At 39.0% G+C, this 27,107-nt stretch overlaps 1 protein-coding gene across 8 annotated transcripts in view; it reads right to left on the bottom strand.

Moving 5' to 3' along the window:
• The window catches only part of kcnip4a (potassium voltage-gated channel interacting protein 4a), a 155,230-nt gene that overhangs the window by 26,210 nt on the left and 101,913 nt on the right, over positions 1-27,107 (bottom strand). The window contains exon 1 of one of the 8 annotated variants that reach the window (XM_088073181.1): positions 26,453-26,579. The exons of 6 other annotated variants lie outside the window; for them this stretch is intronic. In XM_088073181.1, coding sequence (XP_087929307.1) covers positions 26,453-26,561 — 109 coding nt within the window. In that variant the 5' untranslated portion in view covers positions 26,562-26,579. Of the gene's footprint in view, positions 1-10,587; positions 11,211-26,452; positions 26,580-27,107 lie in introns of those variants that run through there. One more of the 8 variants, XM_042511815.2, reaches the window with a different exon arrangement.

Below are 27,107 nucleotides of genomic sequence, written 5' to 3'. Positions count from 1 at the left end.
ATAAAATATAATAATAATTATAATAAAAGGCTACCAGTTGTACAAAGTGCTTACTAAAAGTGCTGTGCATCAGAAATCCAGCGGTGGCCATGAGAAATGAGCTGAGTGAGTAACTCATCCTTCCCTGACAAGCAGGAAATGGGTCCTTGATAACCAAGAATTTTTTGATTGAGTTGGATCTCAAGAACCTGACTCCTTTCATCTGTATGACTGAAATCATGTCAGCCATCCATCTCTTGAAAAAGGAGGAGACATTAATTTCTATTCCTTTAAAATGAGTCTTTTGATGACATTCATCCTCAGCATCAAGGACTGTTGCATGGCTGTCGGAAAGCACACAGTGGAATGTGAGCTGCTGAAAGTCCAAGTCAAGTCCAGCTTCCAATTGGATGGTTCTTTCATAGGCCTTTGAGTACCAGTCACACATTTAAGGCCAGAATCTAGGAAGTGAAGGGCAGTACCACAAAATGTGCGACAATGTGCCTTTTGACACTTGACATCTCTCACGTAGTGAGACAGAAGGGTTTAGAGCTTCTGCAGTCTGTAATCAGTAGGGAAGATGGTGCACAACTTTGAACTGGTTAAGCTAGTAAGTTACAGAACTTAACTTACAAAATATGCAAGTCAATGAGCATGACGTATGACTTCTATGTCAAGTGAGGTTAACCATAGTTGAAAAAAAACTTGTTTCACACATGACAAAAACACCAGTCTCCTGAAGGAAAGTCCTGTGTTTGTATGACTCATCAACTATCCGTCCCACCCGCTGTACACAGACTTTTATATTATGTCATTTGAATTAGTTGAAAGCCCCATGAGTGTCATACGGATACTAAAGGGTGCCTTGTGCATCAGGGTCAGGCGCTGACGGCCACTGACCAAGCTGTTGTATTTGACAGCATGGTAATGGAAATGCATTTTCCTTAAAGCATGTTAAAGAATAGAAGAAAAGCAAAATTAGATGGAAAGAATTAATTGAAAGTGAGTTTTCTATGTGATGTGATGCAAGAATAATTAGGCTACATCTACCTTCCACAGAGGATGATTTTATTGCTTTACTGAAATGGGAAATTTTGGCAATGAGTAATATTTTGAGCTTTGCATCATTTGCCTCAGCTTCTCAGCTTTACATGCTGAAATAAATTTTAGAAATGTTTGCATATAGACGGTCATTGGAGGTGAGTGGGATCTAAAGCTATAAAAAAGAAGCTGGTGGTACGACGTGCAGTGAAGAAAACATATGGCTGTTTACATCCTTCCCTCAGAACAATAATCCCAATAGAAATATGCCAACTGCTATCAAATGAGTGAACTGTGAAAAGGTGAGAGGAAGTGCAACAATAAATGCATATCCCAATCTGCCCCAGGACAGAAGATTAAACGTCTAGCTCCTTTGCAATGGCTGACTTTGCCTTTCCCTGGGTGCAATGATTTCCCCTTTGTACCACCAAATATTTTCTGATGCTCCAAAACAAATTATAGCCAACATCCAGAATACCAGAGCTGCCAGCAGTGGACATCTGCTGATTACAATTTTGCTTTTTCAAGTGCTAGATCTGAGGATCCAAGTCAATAAAAGAAAAGTAATTCAAACACAGCCCCCACTGTGTAATGAGAAAGCCTCATTTTAGATCAGATAAATCACATGGACGATGAGGGAGGTAGATACAGATCTGCCATTTGTTCCCATTTGGTGTGCCCAAATACAAATAAGCTCCTAAGACTGGAGTCAGGGAGAGCGATATGTCATTGCTGTTATTTAATAAAACAGCCTCCAGTTCCTTATGGCAAGCAGGAAAAATGGCTGTGAAATCGACTTACGAAAAAAGAGAAAGAGGCAGGCAGGGTCACTGCATGGCCTGTCTTAAAACCAAAGCCAATTGGGCACATTATTGAGACCACAAAGACCAACTGTCTGTCCAATAATCTTGAATTAAAAAACCCCTCTGCTCATTTTAAAACTTTCTGCTGAGATATGAATTAATTTAGCCTGGGACGTGACATCAAGATGTGTGCTTTACTGCCAATGATGAAAGGCAGATGCAAATAAATCCAACCAAAGCGGGAATAGATCTGTGTAAACAGCCAAATGGACTGAAGCCTTGATTATTCCCCTCAGGTTAGCAATTGCAAGACAAAAGATAAAGTAGCACAGAGTACAGTAGCTCTTTACTGGCAAAAAAGAATGCATTAGCCATTGCTTTTTGCCATTAGTGCAGTTTGCTACGGTGTGATTTGCTTCATGCACTTACAAGAGCTGGAATGAGTTTAAACAAGCAAGTTTGAGGGTATGAAATGTCAGTGTCTGGACATTAACTAAAATGCTGTCATTTGTTGTTCTGAACTGAGTGTGACTGACTGCACTGACTGGAGCGCTGGGGACTGAATGTCAAGGTTCTTTATGAGGGAGCGCATGCTCTCACGCTGGCCATAATGACACACCATCAAGGGCTGGGGCATTTATTGGAATCTGGGGGAAAGTGCAGTCTATGCTTTTTATAGCAATCGTTTGTCACTTGGAAGTGTGTCCATCTAAAGAAAACCTTGCTCCAGCATTGAGAGAAAAGGTCTGCCCTTTCCACACCAATCATGCAGAAGATTGGGTGGGACAAGGGATTCGAGGTACTAAAGGAGGAGAGATTCTGTATGAAGCACTGCCAAGTGAGTCATCTGTATCTGAGTCACCAACAGGAAACTCACACCAGTGCTACCAGTCACTCCGAAAAGTACATCAGTGAGTTCATGGATTTTACTCTGACAAGATATTCAGTGTTTGTATCTCACATAAACAGCCTGCGATCCAAAAATATCACTTTTGAACTAAAATCTAATTCTCTCTATATACTGTAGCTCAGCCAAAAGACAAACAAAATATCCCAACTGAGGCAGTATGGCGTCTGTTGAGATTTCAGACTGTGGAAAAACTTCCCATGAAAGTCAACAAAAGTGAAACTCATTTGGCTTGAGGGTCAATTACTTTGTTCAATAACTTTATTACTAATATGATAATGAGGCTTTTACTCACTACTGTGATGCAAAGGTGCTGGCCAGTTTTGTGACAGAATGATTTATGGTCTGCAACACCAGGCTCATTTTGCTAAAACAAGTCAAGTGATCTTCATGTTTTTTTTTTTTTTCTCTGGACTGCTGTGTATCTTTTGTGCATCTATATCCTCTCAACTTTGCAATGTAGATCCTCTATTGGTATGTTGAGAAGTTATAGTATTTTGTCTGTAATATATGGCTAACTGTTAGTCCCTTAATTGCACACCTGAAGCCTGCTGCTAAGATTCTGTGGGATGGTCTTTGTAAGGACTAACTGACTTTACAGCTGATGCTGTATGATATTTTATCAGATTATACCCAAGCTCTTTGCAGTTAATGCTTTGCCTGGAAACCAGATGAATCTTTGAGCTCATGTTTTATTTGCTTTGGCAGATATTTCTGTTAATAACACCCCTTGGAAATCTCAAATAAATTGATAATAGGTTCCAGTTTACTTTGCAATTGTCTGGCAATTACAGGCTAGTTAATGGTTTCAGTATGCAATAGAAATCAATGGCAATGAGATTCACTATAGAACCAAGTGAGCACTTTCTGTCCCTTTCCAGGATTTTGTGATGCTGCAATTGCAACAATCACGTGAATTCAGCCAGTCACCATGAACTCTGAGTAACCTTGCAATTTTTTTCAATCACCATAACTTTACCCCAATTTTTACTATTTTAGAGAAGTAAAATCTCACTTCACTTTAGAGCTGTGTGCCATGTATTGATACACTCAGCCCCTCTCTTTCTCTCTCTACTTATCATGTGACTGCCACTGCGCCTGGGACAGTCACACACACTTACAGGAATAACTGTTAGCATCACACAGCTGATGTTACCCAGCAAATATCAGCGGGATTGATGGCAGAGTCAAATTGTTTTGCTGTCAGTATGAGACTGTTCAAGGCCATTTAACGGCTCAATGTCCGATGTTTGGCTGCTGCTGTTGTGTTGGCTTGTGCCGGGCAGAGAGAGCATGATGAGAGTGGCTCACATTGAGATGGTCCTTTAGCACTGATTAGCAATAGCTGGTAGCCAAGGATCAGATGCTGCTGCCCCCGTCCCATCCACCCACATACAGTCAAAAACAGCTTATAATTCTATGGGAAAAAGCAGAACACTCATCATAATAAGCTCTAAATTTGAGCAAGCATCACAACTATTTTTTTCTGTTTTAACTTGCCCTTTCATTTTCATTGCAAAACAAGCCTTAAAATATTTTTGATTTTTTTTTTAGAAAAGCTGCCGTGAAATCACAAAAACAGTCTGCAAACTCCTGGAGGGACTTTTACATTTTACATTTTCTCTTTACATTAGTGTACCCAACTGAGAAGTTTGCCGGAAGACTATACCTTTTCCACCTCTTTGCTTTTAATAAGCAGTGTTATTCACAATCAAAATCACAATTGAAGTGATCTAAATTCATGATGTTATTTTCTGAACTGCTGTGGATCTATTTTGTCTTTACTTTTCAATAAACATCTTCTATGACTCGGTAGAAAAGTTTTATTATTATCTAGCAAGATGGGACTGGCTGGCTTTACAGCTGATGATGTATAATATGCAGTTCTCTTTACATTAGTGAACCCAGCTGAAAAGTTTGCAGGAAAACTGGGCTATTTCCACCACTTTTCTTTCATCTGAAATGTTATCCTCATTTAGTTATGAACTCAGTCTGGGTAGAGTCAGAAACAGAGCAGATCAATCTGAACCAGGAAGACAGTATGCAGACTTCACAAAAGAAACATTCAAACAGTTTTTTTTCCCATCTATGGAAATTAGAAGAGACTATAAAGCCTGGTATGTTCACTGCAGCTGAAAAAATGGTGCAATTAGCTATATTGTTGGCAAGGATCCACTGCATTATGCATGAGAATATATGTCCTTGGTTTAATTATAGAAAATATTGTTGCTGGATTCATGTGGCAACATGATTATTCATTTTGTTGGCTAATTAAAGTCATGATCATGTTGGTTAGTAACCTTGATTGAGAAATGAATAACACGTGGGTAGCTTCAAAGCTCTAGAGATACTTCAGGGTTTATGAAAGAGTGATTTTTGTCTTTTTATGACTTTAACTATGCAACATATCACTTAAATGAAAGCCTCAGAATCTGCACCGTCAAATGGCCACGTGGCTCATATCACAACGTCATATTATATACATATTCATGTTTAATAACATCTGAGGATAAGCTTGTGCTTTACAGGCACTGTACATTATACTGCATGCCTGCACTGCTGTGGTACACAGGTCATTTAATTAGATGCATCTTTAAGAATACAATCTGCCTCCAGCTCCCTTGGATGGGGAGCCTTTAAGCACAGCAATCATCCATATCAGATCATGGCTAAGAAGCATCTGTCATCCTTGTCCTATCAGAATTTATTATCTGCGATGTTTTCATCAAAATCGATTGCTTGAGTGACACTTGTCCTTGCTTTTCCCAACTCAAATTGACAGGCAGAGTCTGCTTGCTTTCAATAAGCTCCTCCATCGTGCCCTTCTTCTAAAGACAGCAGAGGGACAGGTAACTTAGGAAACTCAAGTAAAGGTTAAGTCAATCATGTCAACGCTCTCAATAGGCCTCATGGAAAATAGCCAAAGGGTAATTGGGTCAGTTGATTGTTGTCCTTAAAATGCTTTGTTGCTTTGCACATGGAGAAACAATTACATTTAGCAGGGGAGTTGCTTGCAAAATATCTCACATTTCACCACCTGCAACTGGTCCAGTGTTTCCATATTTTAATCTTTTAAAACCTATTTCCTTTCTTGAGTTATAATACAATTTATTCCCCCAGTGGACATTGCCAAATAAATTAGCTGGGCAGATCTTAAAATGCTGTGATCTGGTATAATGAAAAAGATGCTAAACACTTCCGCTGACTCAACTTTGATGATGGATGTGTGACTCGACAAAGAAAACAATCCCATAAAGATGAAATTTATATCACACCCACAAGCCAGTGTGTGTGTGTGAGAGAGAGAGAGAGAGAGAAAGAAAGAGAGAGATGTACACACTTCTGCACTTAACCAAATGAAGAACACACTTCAATATTTCACAGTGTTTCAAATTGCTCACTGGTGGCCTTTAAACACCACAAATACCTGCACAGGAAATGAAGACATAACTATGACAAGCACCACCAGTTTTTGAGTCCCAAACATAACTGTAATTCTCTTTTCAGCTCTCATGATGTGATTATCAATGACAAGCATGTCAGAACTGCTAGATCACAGCTGAATGCCACCAAACAATAGCAAAAAGGTCATTCATAATTTTGTATCATAAAAATTCAACAGGCTTGTTTGATGTTCAAAGGTCTGAGTCTACAAACTCAAAGTTTTGTTACTACAAACGGAGCAGCATGTTTTCTCACATTCCTCCAGTGACTGTTCAAGTGCTAGATGACAGTAAACCTGAAACACTTCCTGCATCTGATACAGGACAACAAGATGAAGACTGATCAATGGTTGGCCCTTAACCACTAACTAATTAAAGTTTAAAATGCTTCATGACAACTTAAGTACATCTGCTGTAGCCTTGATTAAATAAGATAAAAGGGCTGTCCGCATCAAGATTGACAACGGTCACGACAGTGATGTGGGCATTTACACTGATGAATGATAATGTTCTGTAAATAGTGGTGCCGAGCACGTGCTGCATGTTCCAGCTGTGTCGCCAGCTAAAAAAAATGGATATTGCTGACCTGATCGCATAATCTTCTCCTCATCTCTGTTATTCATCATGAAAAAACATCCACCATTAATCTTGAGGGTGAGCCCGATTACATTCAAGATGCCCTGCTTGACAACGTCTTATAAAGAGGCTTTACCCGACTCAGAATTATGTCAGTCAAATCAGATTTGGCTGTTCACTATGAATATTTGACTAGTTGTTCCTTTGTTACATATAGAGAGTTTGAAAGGGGTTTGGCAGGATGCTTGAGGTGACAGTGAAATAATATGGTAAACTAGCCAAGTTAGCCCTTTAAAGCTAATGCAGACTAACTACAACTGAAAAAACATCAGAAATTTGCAAAAACTTCTTTTTTTTGCCAACACTAGCAGCTGCTGTGACCTGCTCATGACTGTAAGTGAAAACACACAATCGGCAGCAAAACCAGCGCAGGTCAGTGCTGACACTAACTCTCTCTATTGCCAGGCTATAAATCCCCATCAAGGACACAGAGAACACGAGAACTTTGTTAGATGGATATCAGCACTAAGACACTCCCTGCGCTCCCACTCCATAATAGCAGACGGCGGGTCCAAATTGACATGGCGTTCCATCCCTGTTCAACTAATGGTGTAGTTGTGAATGTGTGTGTGTGATTGAGGGGACATGGGGTTGGGGGTGTTGCTGCGTACGGCTGAACCAGAGAAGTATTTATCATTGTGTGACATGCTGATTAGTTTGCACCCTATGAGGCTGTGCTCAGCACTTTGCACTAATGGCTGTGCATTGTAGGAGAGTATGTAGAAATGTGTATGTGTGTGTTTATGAGGGAAAGAAGTGAAATTTGTCTCTTGTGTGCCACAAAGGATCCAAGCAAATCAGACTAGGAAATGTGATAGATAATGACAAAGTCCAAATTTTTACAAAAGCAATAGATTTTGCAACAAGAGGGCTCATTATGTCATATTAGTAACCAAGCTGGGTCACATTTAGCCAGCTGCAGTGAAATTTAAATTCTAGCCTTGGGATAAATAACAGGAATACAAGCACACATCAGTCTAGCTACATTCATTGTTAAACTCTATACGCTGTTCGCCGCCTTGCTCATATTCACAGTACACTGCTCTGGTGATTTTGCTTTGGCTGATGCAATGATCTTGTTATATTTCTCCAACATGGAAGCATGCCAGTGGCAGGGAAAGGGTGTTGATAAACTATTTTTTGAGCTCTCAAGTTCTTAAAATCTGCAGCAGACGTGATCAGAGTGTTGTACAGTCCCTGCTGGCCATACGTGAGGCCCTCTGCTCGCAATATGTGATCTGCAACTTGATCGTAACTAAGCTTGCAGTTTCTTTTTGCTACCAGCTGACGCTACAGTAAAGAGTGAGACGGTGCAAAATACATCCAGACCACACTCTCAGCTCGCATTCTCTGCTGCCATTGGAAAGTTGCCACTTCAGATCTGCAGGCCAGCTGAGAAACTCCCTCTGCATTTACCACACATAGGCTTTTAAAGCAAGACCTTTATCCTCAGATGCCTCAGTGGAGCTGCTCAGGTGGCCGGCAGCAGAGGGATGTGATCGTACTGGGCAGCTCCCAGCTGCGGACATGTCTGACTGTATGAATGTTAAGCAGAGCGTGTACGCTCAGTGAAACATTTACCCCAGAGGTTTTACAAAAATAAAAAGGTGATAAACAAACATTTTTAGTTATTGCAGGAGGTGACAGCTGCAAAAGGGGATTTGTGTTACAAAAAAGTCAACAAAGGTAATTCTTGTGACTGCTGGGTTTTAAGGGAAGCAGCGCGGTAGCTTAGTGGTTAGGACTGTCACTGCACAGCAAGTAGATCCTGGATTCTGATCACTGCACTGCTCCTTCTACAGTATATGGAGTTGAGATAAGTGCTGTAATTTAGAGATTTAATATTTTAAGTCTTATCTAGCAAAAATTATGAATGTTTGTTGGCTAGAAATTTTGAAATACCATTTGCTGCTTTTCTTTTGCTCTTTTACTGCTTTAAAATGAATTGTTGTTTCATTTTAAAGTGTTGGTTGTGCAAAAAAAGCAATGTGAAGATGTCACCTTAGGTTCTGGGAAATTGTGGATAGTTTAAGTCACTATTTCCTGATATTTTATAGACTCAAAGACAGATTAAAAAGTCAATTATTGAAATACATTTTTTGCGATTGATTATTCTTCTTTGTCAAGCAATGATATCAATGATTTGCTGGTTTCAGCCTCTTCAGTGTGAGGATTAGATGCTTTTCTTTGTCATATATGATGGTCAAAGTTGAGTTTTGCACTGTTGGTTGGATAAAAAAAGGAACTTAGGAAATAGAAATAGGCAACATACTACATACTAATTCAATAATCAATAAAGTGATAAACAGAATAACTGATAAACAAAATAATGTAACTGCCTTTCTGTCTGATGTTTTTGCCTATACATGGAGTTTGGTTTCCTCCCACTCCAAAAGAACATAAAACTCACAAAATTTCCAGTGTCTAAGTTGCCTAAAGCTGTGAACACCAGTGCTAATATGTTGGATAAGTTCTGTGGTACCTCATTCTCAACAGTATTTCCCTATTTCAGACCAATTTTAAACCCATCACCCTCTCTTTGATATTCCATGCTCCCATTCATCTCCTGAACATGACTTCAGTACAACATCAATACCTGTATTGACCATTCGTCACATATACCACAGGCTCAGATAGCAGATATTCTGTAAGTAATTACACTCTGAGACACCTGTGTGGAATACATATCGAACCATCGGGCCAAACAGCGCACAACATGCTGGTTTCATCTCACCGTGGAAAACAATCAATATCACGTCGGCTGCATCTGTAAATGCAGAGCGAAGGGGAAAGCAAGTTTCAACTCACCGATGTTTAGTGAAGCATGTAAACTACGCATGAGCCTCACAGTCATCCCAAATGAAAACACAGCTCCCATGTGCCTTTGAAATAACAAAACCACAGCCAATACACAGACGCTAACACCTCTGAGGTCCATCTAAACACTACTCTCAGGTCAGGTCAGCTTTTTCCAGCTATTACACTTTTTTTTCATGTCCCTGCTTACAGCTTTGGAGTCTCTTGATTGATTATTCTAATTAGAAAATAAGGCGTGTTTACTAAACAGTAGTCTGATGGATGGGCTGGTTTTGAGCTCAAACTGCTTACTATGCTGCTCTACTTTATATAATGAGACGACTGCAGTAGATCCAAACTAAACTGTTTATTTAGGCTGGAGACATTCTGTGCTTAGTGAGCCTCACTGTGCCCGTACAGTATGACAGGTTTGCCTCGAGTGCACAATGTGGTGCTTACACATGAAGAAGTTGTAATTTGAGTGTATTTTGAGCTAATTAACACAACTGTACACACATTTAAAACAAGAGACAACCCCCATAAACAGAGAGAAGATGAACTCATTCCTCAACTCAGGAAATGCAATCAGACCTTGCCTCTCACGCTTTTCGATCTGTCTGAACTGACACATCTTTCCTGTGCGAGATCTTCCTCGCTCCTGTCACATCACAAGCTCTCACATATTTCTGTCACATTTTCCGCTCTCATAACTTCAGCTTGTAAGATAAGACAGTCTATTTGTTTTTTTTCTGAGCCACTGAGTCCTGCTCTGGCATCAACTCCATTAACTTGTCAAGTTTTCCAAAAACTGTTTTAGTAACTTTTAGTGTATTTTAAAGGAGCAACCAAAGAGCAACTCGTACTGAAAATGCATTAGCAATTGGTTTTTTTTTTTTCAATTTCAGCTATGATTTCTCCATTTCTGTGCCATCTTTCTCCTCATTTATGTCCTTTCTTCCCTCCATCTCCATCAGTGTCTTACCCTCTGAGAAGCTGATGAGCCCCAGGAGATGCAGCAGCTTGATGGAAGCAAACACCAACACCACAATGCCCACCGTCTGCAGCCCCTCGGTTTCCCAAATCGCGCTCAGCATTGCTCCACCCTCGGCCCACTCCACGCCACCATACCCCGACCCGAACCCGGAGCCCGAGTCGGCCTCCTCGCCCTCGGGAACGCCGCCAGGACCAGCGCTGCCACCCGGCCCTGCGCTCCAGTTCCCCTCCACCAACTCCAGCTCTACACTGGCCCACACGCACGGGCCGGGCGCCTCCTGGCACCCACCTACTGCCCGCTCACTCCCTAAATCCAGTCTTGGTAGGCTAAAATGGGATGAGGTTGAGAGCAAGAAGTGTTGGCCTCAGGTTTGTGAGGAGCTTGAAGTCATTAAGGATTTCTCTGATCTCGAGGGGTAACTGAGAATTTCCAAAAGTGGACTCAAAAATTAAAGTCCACACAAGCTGATCTCAATCCTTCCTGTTCTTCTCTCTTCCCAAATACGGACCCATGTGAAAGCAGTGGAAAGGCACGCAGAGCAAACTCTGCTCTTCTCTGACAGTTTGTGGCTCTCTCTTGCTCTTTCAGACGCACTGACTGCCTCACTGCAAAGTAAAGGGAGGGAAGATGAGAGGGAGTGGATATGAGTGAGGGAGTGAGGAGGGAGGGGAGATGAGACCGAGGCACAGGGGAGGTGTGGTGCTACAGGGGAAGATGCACAACCTCTCATGAGCTATACATGTTCACAGCAACTTCAAACATACTAGAAACAAATCCTAAAATGTTCAAGTTGGTCTAAAATTCTGCGCATAGACATCACTGTATAGCCATATCATTAAAATTACTTCTACACTATGTGAAGGATTGAGGTTGAAGATTATGAGGGGGAATAAAGAGGGAAAAATAATTCTACTCAGAAAAGCAGGATAGACAGCCAAAACAATAGCTTTCTTATAATGCCTTCATTATAATCTACTTTAATCAAACAGACAAAATAAATCTCCCATGTGCCAAACTACTGTTGGAAAAAGGCTTTTTGAAATCTCATTCATTTGGTTATATAAACAAAGTGTTTTAAAGGCTTTTAAGCTGTAAGGAAACCCGGACACACAGAATCGACACATTATACAGTAAAAAACTGCAACTGAGGAGAAAATTGCTAAAAATGTCCACATATGTGAGTTCCAATTCTCCAGCCCTCTAAAGTGGAATATAGGAAGGTGTGATGGGAAAGGGGAATAGGCAAGCTAGTGTGTCTCAGTGGTGTTTACACACACTGATGTAAAGGGATGGAGAGTGAGAGGAAAAAAATAGCATTGATCCACCACTTCATTAAATGTAACCGTTTAACTGTTTTCAAAAAGGAGTTTAATTCCACCAGGATGTGGTGGACGGATGAAGAGAACAAACTGATTGTGTGTGAGTGCGAGAGAAAGAGTGAGGGTGATTCATGCAGTCGTTGTTTGCAGCAAATGAGTGAGGACACCACCATCTACTGCCCCTGTGCAGTCATAGTCATTATCATCCACCACCAGATGAATTATTTCTGCAAAAATTTAAAATAAACCGTGTCTGAAAAAACTGATTTTAGATTAAAAAAATCTATGTATGACTATGCTCAACATCACATGATTAACCCCAATAACTGCATGCTCAAAACATCCAAAAACACTAGTTAAAGCTCATGAATTTTTTCTTCATTTGCAATTCTAACACATTTTCAGAACTAAAATGGAATATTTCGAGGCCCAGAAACATCCTCTGCTGTTTGTCTCTGCTTTAATTCCTTCTATAATAAAGTCAGCCGTATATCAATGATGTAAATGCGTAAAGCCACCTTAATTACAATCATCACGACAGTGTATTATTTTAGCGCCGCGACAGAAAGAGTGACTCACCACTTACTCATTTGCTCGATGATAAATATTCAATAAGAAGCAGCTTATTCCACTGATGGAAAAACTCACATGCATTCATTTACATTTACTTCATCAGCAGTTGCTCTTTTCCGCACGACACCGAATGGGAAATGACAGACGTAATCCCGCTTTAAAAGAATAAATCTTTGTGAATAATTCAGCATGATGCCGTTTGCAAAAGAAAATAATATTCAGCAGACACATCCTACTTAATCTGGATGGCCCCTGGCCGTGTGAGGAGTCATTGCTATGCAAGTCTCATCCATAGAAAGTGAAAAACACAAAGAATAAGATTGAATGAATTTGTGGGAAATATGACACTGGGGCTAAAGGGTCATTTTGTACTAAAGACAGTTTGAGTGTGTGTACTGTTCCTGAAATTGAATCAGAGAAAAGCGTGTTTTTTTCAGACAGTAGTGTATTAATGTATGCTTCCTGTTTGTGAAATTAGCTAATTCCAGTAAAGAATGATTGCAGAGCCAATTTCTTTTCCACAACTTAACACGCCTGAATCTGAAACTACGTAACTTTGCTTTAAGTGTGTAACTTTACGTTAAATACGTATGGGATGACGCCATTTGTGGGGCGCAATATTGTATAAGACCATAAATTGCACAGTTTTTTGGTTCACTCTCACAGTTCTCATCAGCATTTCCAGCTGAAGCAGGCAGCTGTTTTGAGCAAAAAAAGTTCTATAAACTCAACAGCAACAACAAGAAGTTATTGCAGACTGAACTCCTTGTGAAAGCAGCTAGAGAACTTTTTTTATTGGCAAAGATGTTTTTAAACTGCACTCTGTTGAGTACAACTCGAAAGTACCACAAGTATCAAAATTCTAAAAAGAATAAAACATATTTTCAAATGTTACTCTAGCACAATACTATGTTGATCAAAGTAAAAAAAAAACCTCCCAGGAGGAACAATTGCTGGTTTGGTTCAAAGCATTACCCAGCTGCCATGTACAGTGCAGTGTATCTAATGTAAGCTGACCTAAATGTCGGATGCTTCAGTGACTCCTGGGCTGCAACATCCAGCTCAAAGCAGTGCTGCCAACATGTGGCCACTGGCACTACATCAATGAAGCCACAGTCACATCACATAGCCATTCAAGCCACAGTTTCCTGAATGCAGCCAAGTTTCCCAAAGCCAGAGGGATGCATTGCCTCTGGCATTAGTCTGCCATGCCTTACAATCCAAACAGTCCCTGGTAGACCAATGGTTAATAAAACATGTAGGAGTGATTGACCAATCATAACCTTTCCCCAGCACAGAGATACTATATCTGCCAAATAAATTATTGAAGCAATGAGGGTGGAGGTGAGAAGGTGAGATATATGAGGGGAAAAAAACGAGTGGGGGTGGTGTTTTTGTGCCACGAAGCATCCATCCAACTATCAGAGGAGCCGTGATTCTATCAGCGCTGCTGACAGGTAAATATTGCACCCCACATCTTGTTCCATTAATGTCACACAAATTCTGGACAATCGCCACTTTAACACTGTTAAAGCATGGCAGGTCTGACGGATGGAGAACCTAAAACATCAGCATTCATGGACCCAACAAGGCTATTTTGTCTGGGAAGATTGGAATTGCAAAATGATTTTGTATTTAAATAGGAAAAGGAAATAGAGGCTGAAGAGTGTTTACTACAATACGAAAGAAAGATCTAAGGAAAAACTGGCTCTTAAATGAAATTTTGTGGAGGGCTATTTAGATAATTGAGGACTCGCTGTCACAGCATCACAGTGCTGCAGTTGATGAAATATTTGATGAAAGAGTACTACAAACCATTTAAGTATAGAACAATTTATGTGTGATTTATTATGATATCTTAAATGGATTTGACTTTCAACACAGTGATTTTAAGCAATATAAATGTGGTTTCAAGGATCTAAATACTGCAGCCAAAATGTGTTTTCTACTGGAAGAAACTGTTAAAAAAGTACTCAAATTTTCCCTTTTTTTAATTTCTTAACTATTTTCAGCCAGTGTTTTTAACACTGCAATAATTACATAAACTATCTCTACCTTTAATGACTGAAAGGCGAAAAGCGAGATCAAATTCAAGTTGTTCTACTTTTGATTGCATCTGGTTCATCCACTGAGTTATGAGAAAGTCTTTGTTTCTACTGTGATCTTATGGAGAATTGTGGCCGGATGCAGACAAGAAAAATAACTTTGGGTTGATATTTATAATATTGAAATATTTGGGTTGAAGCTGAAATTAAAAAAGTAGTAACACAGATAAAAGGACCAAAGTAGCTGTAATGAGACTGGAAAATCTATGCAATTTTGACAGGAATTTAATTTTATCAATCTGCAATATTTCTTAATATCTGTTTACAGAGAAATGTTCCTTTTACATGCACAAACTAGTTATTTTAGGGATTTTCAAAGGCTACAAAAAAACATCCATGACAGCTGACACCACCTACGCGCCATCATGTTTGCAGTGAAAGGTTTCACACAGGCTTCGTCCATCCTCCATGTTATCTCTGACGGACAGCATCTCTAACTGATCCAAGCCTGAAATGTCAAGCTGCACTAAAGTCTGACATGTCACCATCTCTGTAGTCCTTATCACTGTAATGACGAGGATAAGCCTGAGAGAGAAACCTCACAGCCTTTTTGTTCATCTGCCTCTGTCGACTGACTGGCATTGATCTTTGGAAAGATTACACATTTTCCCATCGCTGCCACCGTCACTTTCCATCCTCAGTATTCCCAAGGGGAGGATCTTATCGTTTCTTGTCTGGGCAGAGTGGACACAGAGGACATGACCTGACGGCGTCAATGAATCAGTCTCACCAGCAGTGGTTATGTTAAATATGACATAGGGAGAAAGGAAAAACAAACTGTTAATTCACATAAGATGGTGAGGAAACTTTAATAATTTCTTTCCAAAACTGCTTAAACTATTAGGTAAATAGTTCAAAGCAATAATTTGTGATTAAACAGAATGAACACTAGAGGTACAGGGGTAATTTAAATTATAATTTTCCTGAAGATGCAAAAACTCCTGAATTTTTATTAGTTTTTTCCTCATGCTGACAAATGGCGCTTACCAAACAACCCCGAAGACCTAAATTTCCATTAAGTATTGGACAAGTGTTATCTTTTAGGACCATGAGAGGGGTGCTGGCTTTCTATGTAACTGTCATCAATCAAAGCGACGTCGATGAGTTGATGGGCAAGGAGGCGAAGATGAGATCGTCCCACTGTTTACAGATCAGCTTAGAGTACAAGGGGGTGATATAATTAGGCGACACCTGCAGCGATATGCTCGGGCATGCAAAGCGGCATCAGTGTTTGGGTTGTGTTTTCCAAGGCACATTAAAATGAGGCTGTCATATTTACTGAAGCAGCACCTGTGAAGGGGAAGGCAATTATAAGCTGTGAACCGGGGCAACCCTCAGCGAAGTGGCATGTGCAATCAACCATGCAGTGCCATGGGGTGACTTGGATATTGAAGACTTGCTTTGGGGACTCAGTATTACACACACTCACTCTGCAGATGCGTGCGCATGCATGCAGTTATGGGAATTTGCAATTTTTGACCCTTACACCTCTATATACACAGAACCCAACCCATCAAATGAAAAAGAAGATATCAACAAGTATGACTCAACTGTTTTCATTTCAACTTTAACTTGAATGTGCACTGAATGTGAACTAAGGATATAATATGTATTTGCAAATCATTTAGTGACGTCTCATCATTCAGGGTTGGATGGATGGTAAACATGAACTTCTGCCCTCTCCGTGCATATCATACACTCATTTAATTTTATCCAATTGAGCTGACATATTTGCAAGTTAAGAATATGTCCTGTCAAAGAACCAAATTTCAAAAAGAATTTAACCATTAGAGATGTACACTTAAACTGCATTCCCTAAATTTGGCTTTCTCACTAAATGCATGAGCATGGCATTTAAGATGAACAATCAGATTTTTGTGATTTTAAGTATATTAGCAAGTCCTACAAACATCTAGTTCCAGCTTCTCCACTGTGCAGATTTGCTGTTTTTCTTTTTTTTAGGAAAAAAGAGAATATCTTTTGGTTTTAAACTGTTACTCGAAAACACAGCAGTGGAGAAGTGCAGCTTGCTGCAAAAATTAGATTTTTCTTTGGCACAGAGGCATGTTCATGTGTTTCAGGTGGGGGGAAAAAAATTGTAACCTAGGTCCAAATGTCACAGGACTCTTACCAACTGTCTGCCAAAATTTTCTGGCTGCAATTTACTTCAAAAAGTGAGACTATCCCTCACTTCTGGTTAGCTGCAATTCACTGCAGAATCAAAAAACCATCTTACTGAGCACAGTGATGCCCCTGCAGCTTTCCAAAGACACTGAAGCTTGCTTAGCCTCTGCTTGGTGTTTTTTGTTTTGTTTTGTTTTGTTTCTTCAATTTGGCCTAAGTTAACAAGCTATTTATTGACATGAGTTGAGTGACTTGAGTTTTAAGGAATTGTGAAAAGCATTTTTCATTATTTTCTGACACTTAGGGAGTAAGAAATTAGTTCAGAATGTAACTGCTTTTATTGCAGCCATGCCATTGTGCTAAGAGGGCCAGTTGAAACTGCGAAAATGCTCATGTTTTCAACTGCACAAGCGAAAGCAATAGACACAACATAATGCTAGATTTTGGACTTCCAAGTTAAACAAGAAAATATGTAACATAAGAAGAGAGAAAACAGAATTGTACCTGTGCTACATTTTACTGGAAAAAAAGACTGTTGACTTCAATTTTATGTAAAAAAAAAAAAATGTGCCAGGACGTATTGTAAGTACCAAACACATTCTCGTTACAATGAAGCTTAGACAAAAGCATAAATCAATGGTTAAAAGCTATACTAGGCATTTTTTTTTGTAAAAAAACCCCAAAAAAAACCAATGTATATTATTATCATCACTTATGAAGTGGGTAATAGTGTATTTATCTGCAGAGACTCCACCCTCTGCCTGTATTTTCTTATTTGCTGTGTTCATGACAATCTTGGGCGCAGTATACAGGTAAAGATGAGACCTTTTTAAAAAAGTAACAAGACAGTAAGCAACTAACATCCAAAAGGAAATTACAAAAACTGAAAAACACAAATAGTAAGGCCAAACACCAAGTGGACAAAGCTGGGGTTAGCTCTCACTTTTACTTTTACAAGCAGTAGCCAAAGCTTCCTGCATAGTTCACCTTTAAGAGGTTTTGTACAGTTTACAGTACACACTGGGCTTTACAGTAAAAGCCCACTGTGGCTTTATTTTAGGAGACGTAAGCCTTACTGAATGCCATTCATTTTCACAACAGACATGTCTGGCTTCTCTGGCAAGCAAGACCACGAGATTTGTATCAACATCCCAATTCATTCCAGATGATTAGTTCTAGTGTAAAAGCAAAAGTCAATGGCATTGTCTGCAAATGGACAGTACCACAAAGCTTAGGGCAGTGTGTTGGAGCTGATAACATTGACCTGCTTTTCTCTGTGTCTAGCCATATTAGCTCTGACATGGCTAACTGACAGCTTACTGTGGACAACATGAAGCAAAGAGCAAGACATGGATTGCCTCTGCACAGCCAGCCTGTCATCGGATTTACGGCATGCCATCTTTCAGCAGCAAAGTGCCAGTCAAACTAAACTTCAAGTGCAAAGGTCAAGCGGAGACTGTGCATTAGCAGGGAGCAGTAAAAAAAAAAAAAAAAAGAAGAGAAAGGAGACATAAAATGGCAGACGGAGTACAGGACGGCTGGAGCCACTGTCCAGAGCATAAGCTATAACGAGCATAGTTCATCAGCGAGAAATGGACACTGAGAGGAAATCAATACAGGTCATTACATCCAAGGCAATCATGAATTTGGGTATAAGATTATTGAAGCAGTATGTCAGAACTATGAGTAGTGTGTTCATCCATGAAAAACAATAATAAGTGAACAGGTTGGGGTTGAGTCGAGGCTCTGGCAATAACACAGCCTCGTCCAAGTTCCAGGTTTATTGTAAACACAGATCATGTTGAAACTCTATTAAAGGAATGTAAATCAATAAGTCACGCCATGTTACCTTGAAGTTGTGAAGAAAACTTCACTGAAAATGGCAAACATGTTGACTTATTGCTTGATTGAAGGCCATGTTTTACAACAGCACAACTATGTCAAAACATCCATTTACAAATTCTGAATTACTGCAGATAATCCAAGTCTACTTTATTTAGTCATATGCTCTGTGCTTCCCAAATACATACATTTTTGCCAGAAAAAAACAACAAAAAACCTAAGTAATAGAGTCTGGATTTTCAGTTAAGTTTAGAAAGTAAAATTTTAATGAAGCCGAGAACAATTTTTAAGCTGTTATAGTTGGGCTTTTTGCTGTATTTGTTTCAGAGTCTATATTATGTCCTTTAGTGGTTAAAGCACACTACATGCAGCTTTAAGTAAAAATTCCCTCATGGAGCTAAAAAACATTTGCAAAGCAGACTTTTTGAAAAAGGTCAAACCTGTGTTGTTTACTTGCTGTCTTGTTCTGCATTGCATTAATTGGCTCATTGCTACTTTTTTTTATGCTTTACTACCACCCCTACTTCAGTTGAGTAGTCTGGAATCAATTACAGAAATGTGTATTGCGTCACCGCTTTTGCACATGCATGTGCAGTAACAAAAAAATCAGGGACCCACTTCAAACATCACTTCATAGCAAAATTAACAGTCGAAAAACTTCATTGGGTTAATGGCACAATCTACGACTAAATCTTAGAGAATCTTCATCCCTATTCTATGAGAACAGTACTGTGAGATTTCCATCTAGAAGCAGAAAGGTGCAGCATAAACACCAAAATAACATGCAAAATAACATACTGCAAACAGGCAAGCAATCCCACTTTTGGCTTTTCTTAATCTTGATCTTAAATGATGATAAAAAAAATTAACCTCAAATCTAAAATTAACACTACTACTTGCTATGTGGCAAACAATATTCTACTTAATTGAATTTTGATTTACGCTTATAAAAAAAACAATTTAGTATTCCTTAAGCCAGAATAAACTATGAACTCATAATGTCTAATATTACAAGCAAGGGCTGTATGTAAGGCAAGTTCGGTCTAAGTGTTAATAATCTCCCACTTCTAAATATTCCTGTATTCCATTCCTAGTTGATTGTGTAGAGACATCCCTTGCCATAACAATATTATACGAGAGAAAATAATTTGTGGGAATCATTTTGTTCATCGATCTATGAAGCGGATCAAATACAAATTAGCAGCAGAGCAGGGAGCAGAATAAAGTACAAGTTTTATGACCCTAAAGAGAAGCACATACATTTAACATAAAACAAACACTAAATTATGCACTATGAGTTACAAAATATCATTCCAGTATGTTATTTTAATGGAATGAACCATGTGGCAGACACTGGAGAAACGCTGCCTCAATTGGTTAGTTTTTTTGCCACCTCAATCAATATCAGTTTAAGTCTATGCTATATTTAGAAGCTTTATATTGCTTTATCTTGCCATAAGACAGCCTTTTCCAACAGGGAACTGAAGTTATCTCAAAGCTACCAAACAGAATCCAGTGACAAAAACAGGCACTTTATTTTGCAAAAAGCACATTTCTTGAAATAAGCTTCAATGTCCGTAGATTTGGTCAAAGATGCTAGCAAAGCAACAGAGTACATTAAATAAACACAGCAGACATGTCAGATTGGTCAGACTACCATGTTTAACTATTTATCTTCAAAAAACACTGAAATTTTGCCGACTTCATATGTACGCAATCCAAACCAATGGCCGGTTGACGACCTGGAAGTGATGGTTATTGACGTCACAGTGGCTCAGTCTTGTTAAGCAACACCCTGGGTCCATGTTTACTTCCTGTTAGCTGATGTCAATCACATAATTTGCAAAACATTCCGACTGGAAATACGAAGTGACCCGTTTCAAATGTGTTATGTGTTAAATTGAAAACAGTCTCAATGCATATCAGTGTAACAAACAAAGTGGATTCTTCTCCGTTTTACTTCACATAAGGCCTTAACCAAGGACAGTACATGGACTTTTAAGAAAAACAACTAGGTTTTTTGCATGATTTTAGAAAACAGAAGAGATAGTACTGCAGACTTAAAGTTCAGTGCTGTTTGTAGAAAAGTTCACTCTGCTGAAAAATTGTTAAACAGCTCTTGTTATTTGGACTCATCCAAGTTTCCTAAAAGAAATAACCGTAACTTGCAAATTCTGACTGCAATTAAAAGAATTCATGCTGAAAGAGATTTCAGCATTTCCAAGCCAGCAGAAACAAGGAGAGATCAGTTCACCCAGACAACTGGCTCAACACTTTCTCTTTTCAATTTGTAAAGAGTTTAAGGTTACTTAAACAGAAGATTTAAAGCTGCTTGCTTTTGGTTAAAAGTATTCATTTCAAAGATGCGCATCTGTTAGCTCACTCATTAGTTTATGTATTCAGTGGCCTCTGAAATCAGCTTCACTAAATGCAAAGCAAAGTAGCTCGCACTTGTAACAGTACTGATTGTACAGATGCACAATCAGCCATGCTTTACCACAAACAGCTCAACAACTCAAGTGTTTTCCAATCAAGGCGGAAAACAATCTGGCCTGCCTGCAGAGAGAGCCTGAAACTGATTACAGCGCTGTACACGTGGATTCTGAAAATCAGTCACTAGTAGCTCCCTTATCGTCGTTGTGATTGATGACAGACTACAGTTAATGCCTGTGGAAACACAGCTAATGCTGTTTAATTCAGTGGCACAACATTATGCCTGTAATACCTGTCTGAGACTCCAGGCTATTATCAAAAATCATAATAAATTGTGGAGATTTTTAATACTCCCATACTCAATAACATCCAACTAATTTATTTAAGTTGTCAAAATAAGGCAATAAAGAGCACATTTGTGATGCTAGCATGAATAGTAATTGTAGTGCAAATATTAAAAAAGAGACAGATTTGATTTCAAACTCAAGAGATGAATGAACAATTTAATAAAAGAACCGTGCCAAGATTGCTCTATTCTAACACTGACTTTCCTGATTCCTTCCCATTTCTGTATTCTGGACACTAATGACTGCTAAAGTGTATATAACTGTCACACCATCACTGTAATGTTGGAACTTCAACCAAATTAGTTTTGACTGTGTTTGTACTGTGGCAGGGTGTCTCATCCTTAACCTCCGCAGTACGAAAAGGCCTTTGAAAGCACGTGAGAGAAGCAAGCTAAATCACAAGGATGCATCAGCTTACAAATGTTTATAATAAGCAAGCAATTAGGAAGGGGCATGCCCCTTTTAACTGTGCTGAACAAAGATTGAACTTTTGCCCTTAGCTACTTTAAGACGCCTGCCTCATTTAGTTCGGCAGCCATCCTTTTTGCGAGTTAATGTCACTATATTTTATGAATTTTTAATGTGTATTATGTTTTTGGTTTCCTATCTGGTTGCAAAGCACTCTGTTTCATTGTTTTTGAAAGTTCAACATAAATGAAGTTAATACTTTCCTAAATCACCCAACTGGAAACAATAATCGGTAAAATGATTGGTTGAAAGCCAGCAGCTACCTCTGAGGCCAAAAAATTAAGTCAGCATGTAAGTGCCAAAAACTGTAATCCTGCAAAAGACCACTTGAGGCAGGCTCCAGAATCGAGTCAGTCCTCATAGAGCACCCCAAGGTTTTTCTGAGGATTGAAGTTATTTCAGGCATCCAACCAAAAACCCATTCAAAAAACTCATCAACTTTGATACAAGGGAACTAGGCGGGATGAAAAGCTCACTCGTTTGCGGGTTTATGGAGTCTGTCCTCAGGCTCTCTTTAGACTCCCACCTTTAAATACCAAACTTTCAAATAGAAATAAACATGTTTAGAGCCTTGCGCAAAAAGTGGGAACTTGAGGCTTCTTTCCAGTGCTCAAAGACTATAAAATGATAAAATATGCATAAATGTCAGAGTGATCACAACTTTTTGTTGGGATTCCGGACATTTAAACTGATTCATCTGCATGTTACTGTTTTTATTTATTTGATTATGCTATTATATGTAAAAAGAAAAAAAAGAGGGGGAAAAAAACAGCTTTGCTAATATTAGCTCTTCATTACAATACCACCACAGCAGCAAGTGTGAAGGGGTGATGCTGACGCTTTGGCTCCCTCTGCTGGCACACCTGCTAACTCTCACATGTGCTGCAATGACAGACAACGTCTGCATTGCTATCAAGAGCCATAGTATATTTTTTATTTTCCTTTTCTTCTGCCAACCTAAAAAATCAGCCCATAAGCTCAAAGCACGACATTTTTTAAAAATACTTTTTTATACTTATAAGCTTATACTAATGACCTTTTAATGTGCTCCAACACTCATAGATGTTTGTAAAAATAATAGAAAACATGCATTTTTGGTGTGATGATAGAAGAAAGGTTCACAGCTTTGTGTTTTATAATTTTGTCAGGTTCTCTGGCTCACACAACTATTGTTATTTGAAAAAGTAAGAGGATGTAATAAAAAACATGTCTAAAAGCCACGCCATGGCACAGCATGCCAAATGTTAAGCCCCTTTATGTGATTTCTTTCTGCTTCAGTGCTACACATTTCTCTTTCTCCAGTATCTCATTCATTCATTCAAGACATGTTCTTAGCAATACTATTATAATGCAAACTACAATTGTTCATTCACACTGAAAAATATTTAGTTCCTCTATGCATCCAAACCATGTGCTTTTTGTGATAAAGGGGGAATGTGGAAATTAGGAGAATTGTTGAAGGCGTGCACCGCTTTCAAATCATCTCTCATGTCTCCCTGAGCAGGCTGGATCCATTTATATTATTGTTCACGTCCAGTTCTCTACTTAACAACATAAAAAACATTTGCCATGTTGAGTCACAGCTTTGTATCACACCAACGTACCGTACACTGCTTGAAAAAAACACATCCTCAGGCACACAGAATGTATAGCCTGATCCCTAAAGACAGAAAGGATTTAGAGAAAAACCTGTAACAATGGGCAGCTAATGTGTCACAGCCATGCCTCAAGATATGCTGTAGCTCTATAAACATAACAAATAGCATGGGGCCCAAATTGCTTGAATCAGTGGAGTAACAGGTGAGGCTGGTGGCATCGAGAGTGAACTGCATTTTATAATTGGATGTAAGCATTGCTTTGTTCCACCAAATATTTGCTGTAAGTGGACTAAAATGTACAGTTACAGAGCAAATAGTCACTATGTAATAATTAGCAATCAGTGAGCATAGTGAAAAAAATAAAATAATTTCCCTCCTACAAGTGGAAAAAGTTGAAACTACACGTGACAATTTGCACAGTGCCGTTTAGCCCATTTGTAATTGGACACACTTGTTACATCCCGTCCTGGCTGATGAACGGCACACCTTCGGCCAGGGAATAATTGGCAAAAAAACCCTGTAATATCAAAGACTGCTCTTGTCAGCTGTCGCGTCCCCGCACGCTGATGGCACACCACTGTCACTCACTGTCACGCCACTAAAGAGTGGCACAGAGATTTGAAAGAGCCATTTGCGTCCGGCTGTGTTGCAGGTCTATTTTTAACCAAAAGCCAGAGAGAGAGCCACAGAGTAATGAGCCACCCGATAAATTTGACTGTTGGACTAGTTTTTGGAAAAAATCTATTATTATTACAATAAAATAAAGAGAATCACATGTTCAGTTGAACCTCTGAAAAGGCAATCATCCTACATATATTGATGTGCAATTGGTGTAAATATTTAATTTTTTATTGATGAGTTTTGCATCTTGTTTGTACTATTTATAATGTTCTTTTTGCTTTATTTATCTTGTACATGCCTTGCTTTAATATCCCTTTGCTGCTGACATAATGCAATAAACAATCATCTTATGTTATCTTAACCTTGCAAAATTTAACTACAAATAGGGTGGCATGTGGATGCCTTTTTGCATCACTACGCTTATGACTTTTGAGAAAACACTACGAAAATGAGTCCTTTTCTCTTTAAAATATTCTAATACAAGTTCAAAATGATCAATGGTTCCAACAAGGGTGTGACATATTCATTTATAAAATAGTCTGCACGCTTAATCAAGTGAGTGATTATAATGGACTGCTTTAAAAAATTAGGAGGCAAAATTGCCAAATGACAAACATCAATCAAAAAATGTTGCATTGATTAATGAATTGTAAAGGCAATTAAAGATTTAACCAATATTTTTTCTCATGTGTCATCTGAGTAAATTTTTGGCATTGTAAAAGATCTGGTGCCTGTATCGACTGAACTGAAATATATTCTGTTTTAAACCGTCAATCTAAAATGTTTTTAAAACATAATTTCTTATCTAAAATATGTACAGATTAATGCATTTCATATCACACCAAATGGCACATCTAAGTTTGTCCTCACACAAACAGTGTAGGGACAAATATGGAGGAAAGTGGTTTTATTGGGATTTTCACAATCCCAAGTGTGAATATTATTTGTTGCTGTTTGCATGTTTTGGTGGGCGTTCATACAAAAACATTGTTTGGAATTGTTCACCAGAAAACAGAAAGAGAAAACAGCATAATTAAAAAAAATAATAATACAAAAGCACAGTCATCACTTCACGTAAGTAACAGCAAACATATCTTTCAATTCTTAATCATCTAAATAACTTATTTTACTCTGGCTGGTTGAAAGTCGTTTCATTTAGTCTCACTTGTGAAAGCCCAGCCATAAGGCAAACAGCTTGGCAGCTTGTGCAGTGAGTCCAGCATATAAATAACAGGTGGTCGTCAGTACCAGAGAGACCTGACAACTGAATATTACATTCACACATATGAGGGAAAGAATCGGCATCTTATTGTATGGCACACTCTCAAATCTCCAGTGGGCACAGCTTCAACCATTGTTCTCTGCTGAGCTGCACGAAAAAACATGGAAAAGAAAGTGCAAACAAAAACATAGTTTGATCAGGAATTAGAGGTCGCCTTTTTTATTAACTGATATCGATTTGAGGCACCTATGTGAACCTAAATCACTGCTACACTTCTTGAAAGTGACAGAATTTTGTGCAAACTTTAAAGCAATGACACAGAACTTCCCTTACAGCTGTCTCATTGACACTCCAGTTTCAAAAGGATAATTCCTGAAAAAGCAACATATTACTCAACAATCATGCCACTGTCCAGCTCTCGCTGGTTATCATCCAGGTTCTCGAGGCTTCACCTTCTGCAGAATCAAATTCAGTCCTCAACCGTCTTCCTCTCATTTGAATAAACATGTTAGCCAACCCACAGATGATGCAAGCTTTCACATCCAATCTAATTCAATTCAGATTTAATAAACTAACCATCAATGTGGAAACAAAGTGTCAAGATGCTACAGACTTTTGGATGTCAAATTAAAGCTTGAGATGATATTAAGATACAGTAAAAAGTCAAAAACAAAGGCTTAAATGCATAATGTCAGATGATAATGTTTGGCCCGCATGAGTCATCATGACTGTTGATCACATTCGCAAAGTCAGGTGAATCATGTATGCAGAGAAGCAATTTCTTTAATTAAAAGAACATGGCGGACTGCTGCAGAATTAAGAAAATAAGAATGTCTCCATAACTAAAAATGGATGACATTTTAATAAACACATCTATTTTTAAGGCTGCGCACAACTTGGAGCATGTAAAAGGGGTCAAACTTTTTTTTTAGTTGATGGCTATTACTTTTTAATCAGGAACAGACGAAGTTGAGAGCCCTGAATCAAGACTGAACATCTTAAGAGGCACTTTGTCTTAACACAAATGTAACACAAAAACAACAGATGAAAACTTCCACAGCTGATGCTTTAAACAAACTCACAGTCAGCACACAGTCCCAACAGACTACACTCTTTGGTTTTAAACTTTGGCAACAACAAGTGGTTGAGTCACACTAAAAGAAGAAAAAAACAACATGAAAGGAGTTTGTTGTTTCCTTACCATCATAGCCAGCTGCTAACAAACCAAAGCGCTCCAGAACCTTCACAAAGAGGACGACAACCACCAGCACAGCAATCATTTCCAGCCCCTCCAAGTTCATAGTCAACATGTCGGACAGGTCACAGTGTGCCCATGGCCAGAGACACAGAGCTCAGCGTGCAGCACTGTCTGCAGGCCATTAAACTCCACTTAAAAGCCCTGCATCTCAGGGTGTGATGAGAGACCGGTACAAGTCAGAGAGGGAGGGAGGGGGACAAGAAGTGTGTGAAATAGAGAGAGGAAGGAGGGGGGAGACCGAGTGGCGAGGATAGAGACGAGGAGGCGTGAGGAGAGAATGGAAAAAAAGAGGCAATGAGGAGAGAGGAGGGATGAAACTGATCATTGTAACAGAGAGAAAGAGAAATGATGGACAGAATGCTAAAAAAAGGAGATGGTGTTCATCTGTTGCCGGGGCACACAGAGTACTGCTTGGGAGTGTGTAAAGGTCAAAAGCACAAAAGACAATTTTTTACATTTTTTTGTTCACCATAGCAAGAAGGAAAGATGGAAAACCCTTACCATCACCAACACACTATAATTCTACAATTTATAATATATCATCTGACAAAAAATGTGAGCTAAACGGGGTATTTTTGGTCCAGACTGAAATATCTCC

This window comes from Plectropomus leopardus, chromosome 23 (genome assembly GCF_026936395.1).
Source record: "Plectropomus leopardus strain MGB_pleo_1.0 chromosome 23, ASM2693639v1, whole genome shotgun sequence".
NCBI classification, from domain to species: Eukaryota; Metazoa; Chordata; class Actinopteri; order Perciformes; family Serranidae; genus Plectropomus; species Plectropomus leopardus.
This window is presented reverse-complemented; position numbering and strand designations above follow the sequence as displayed.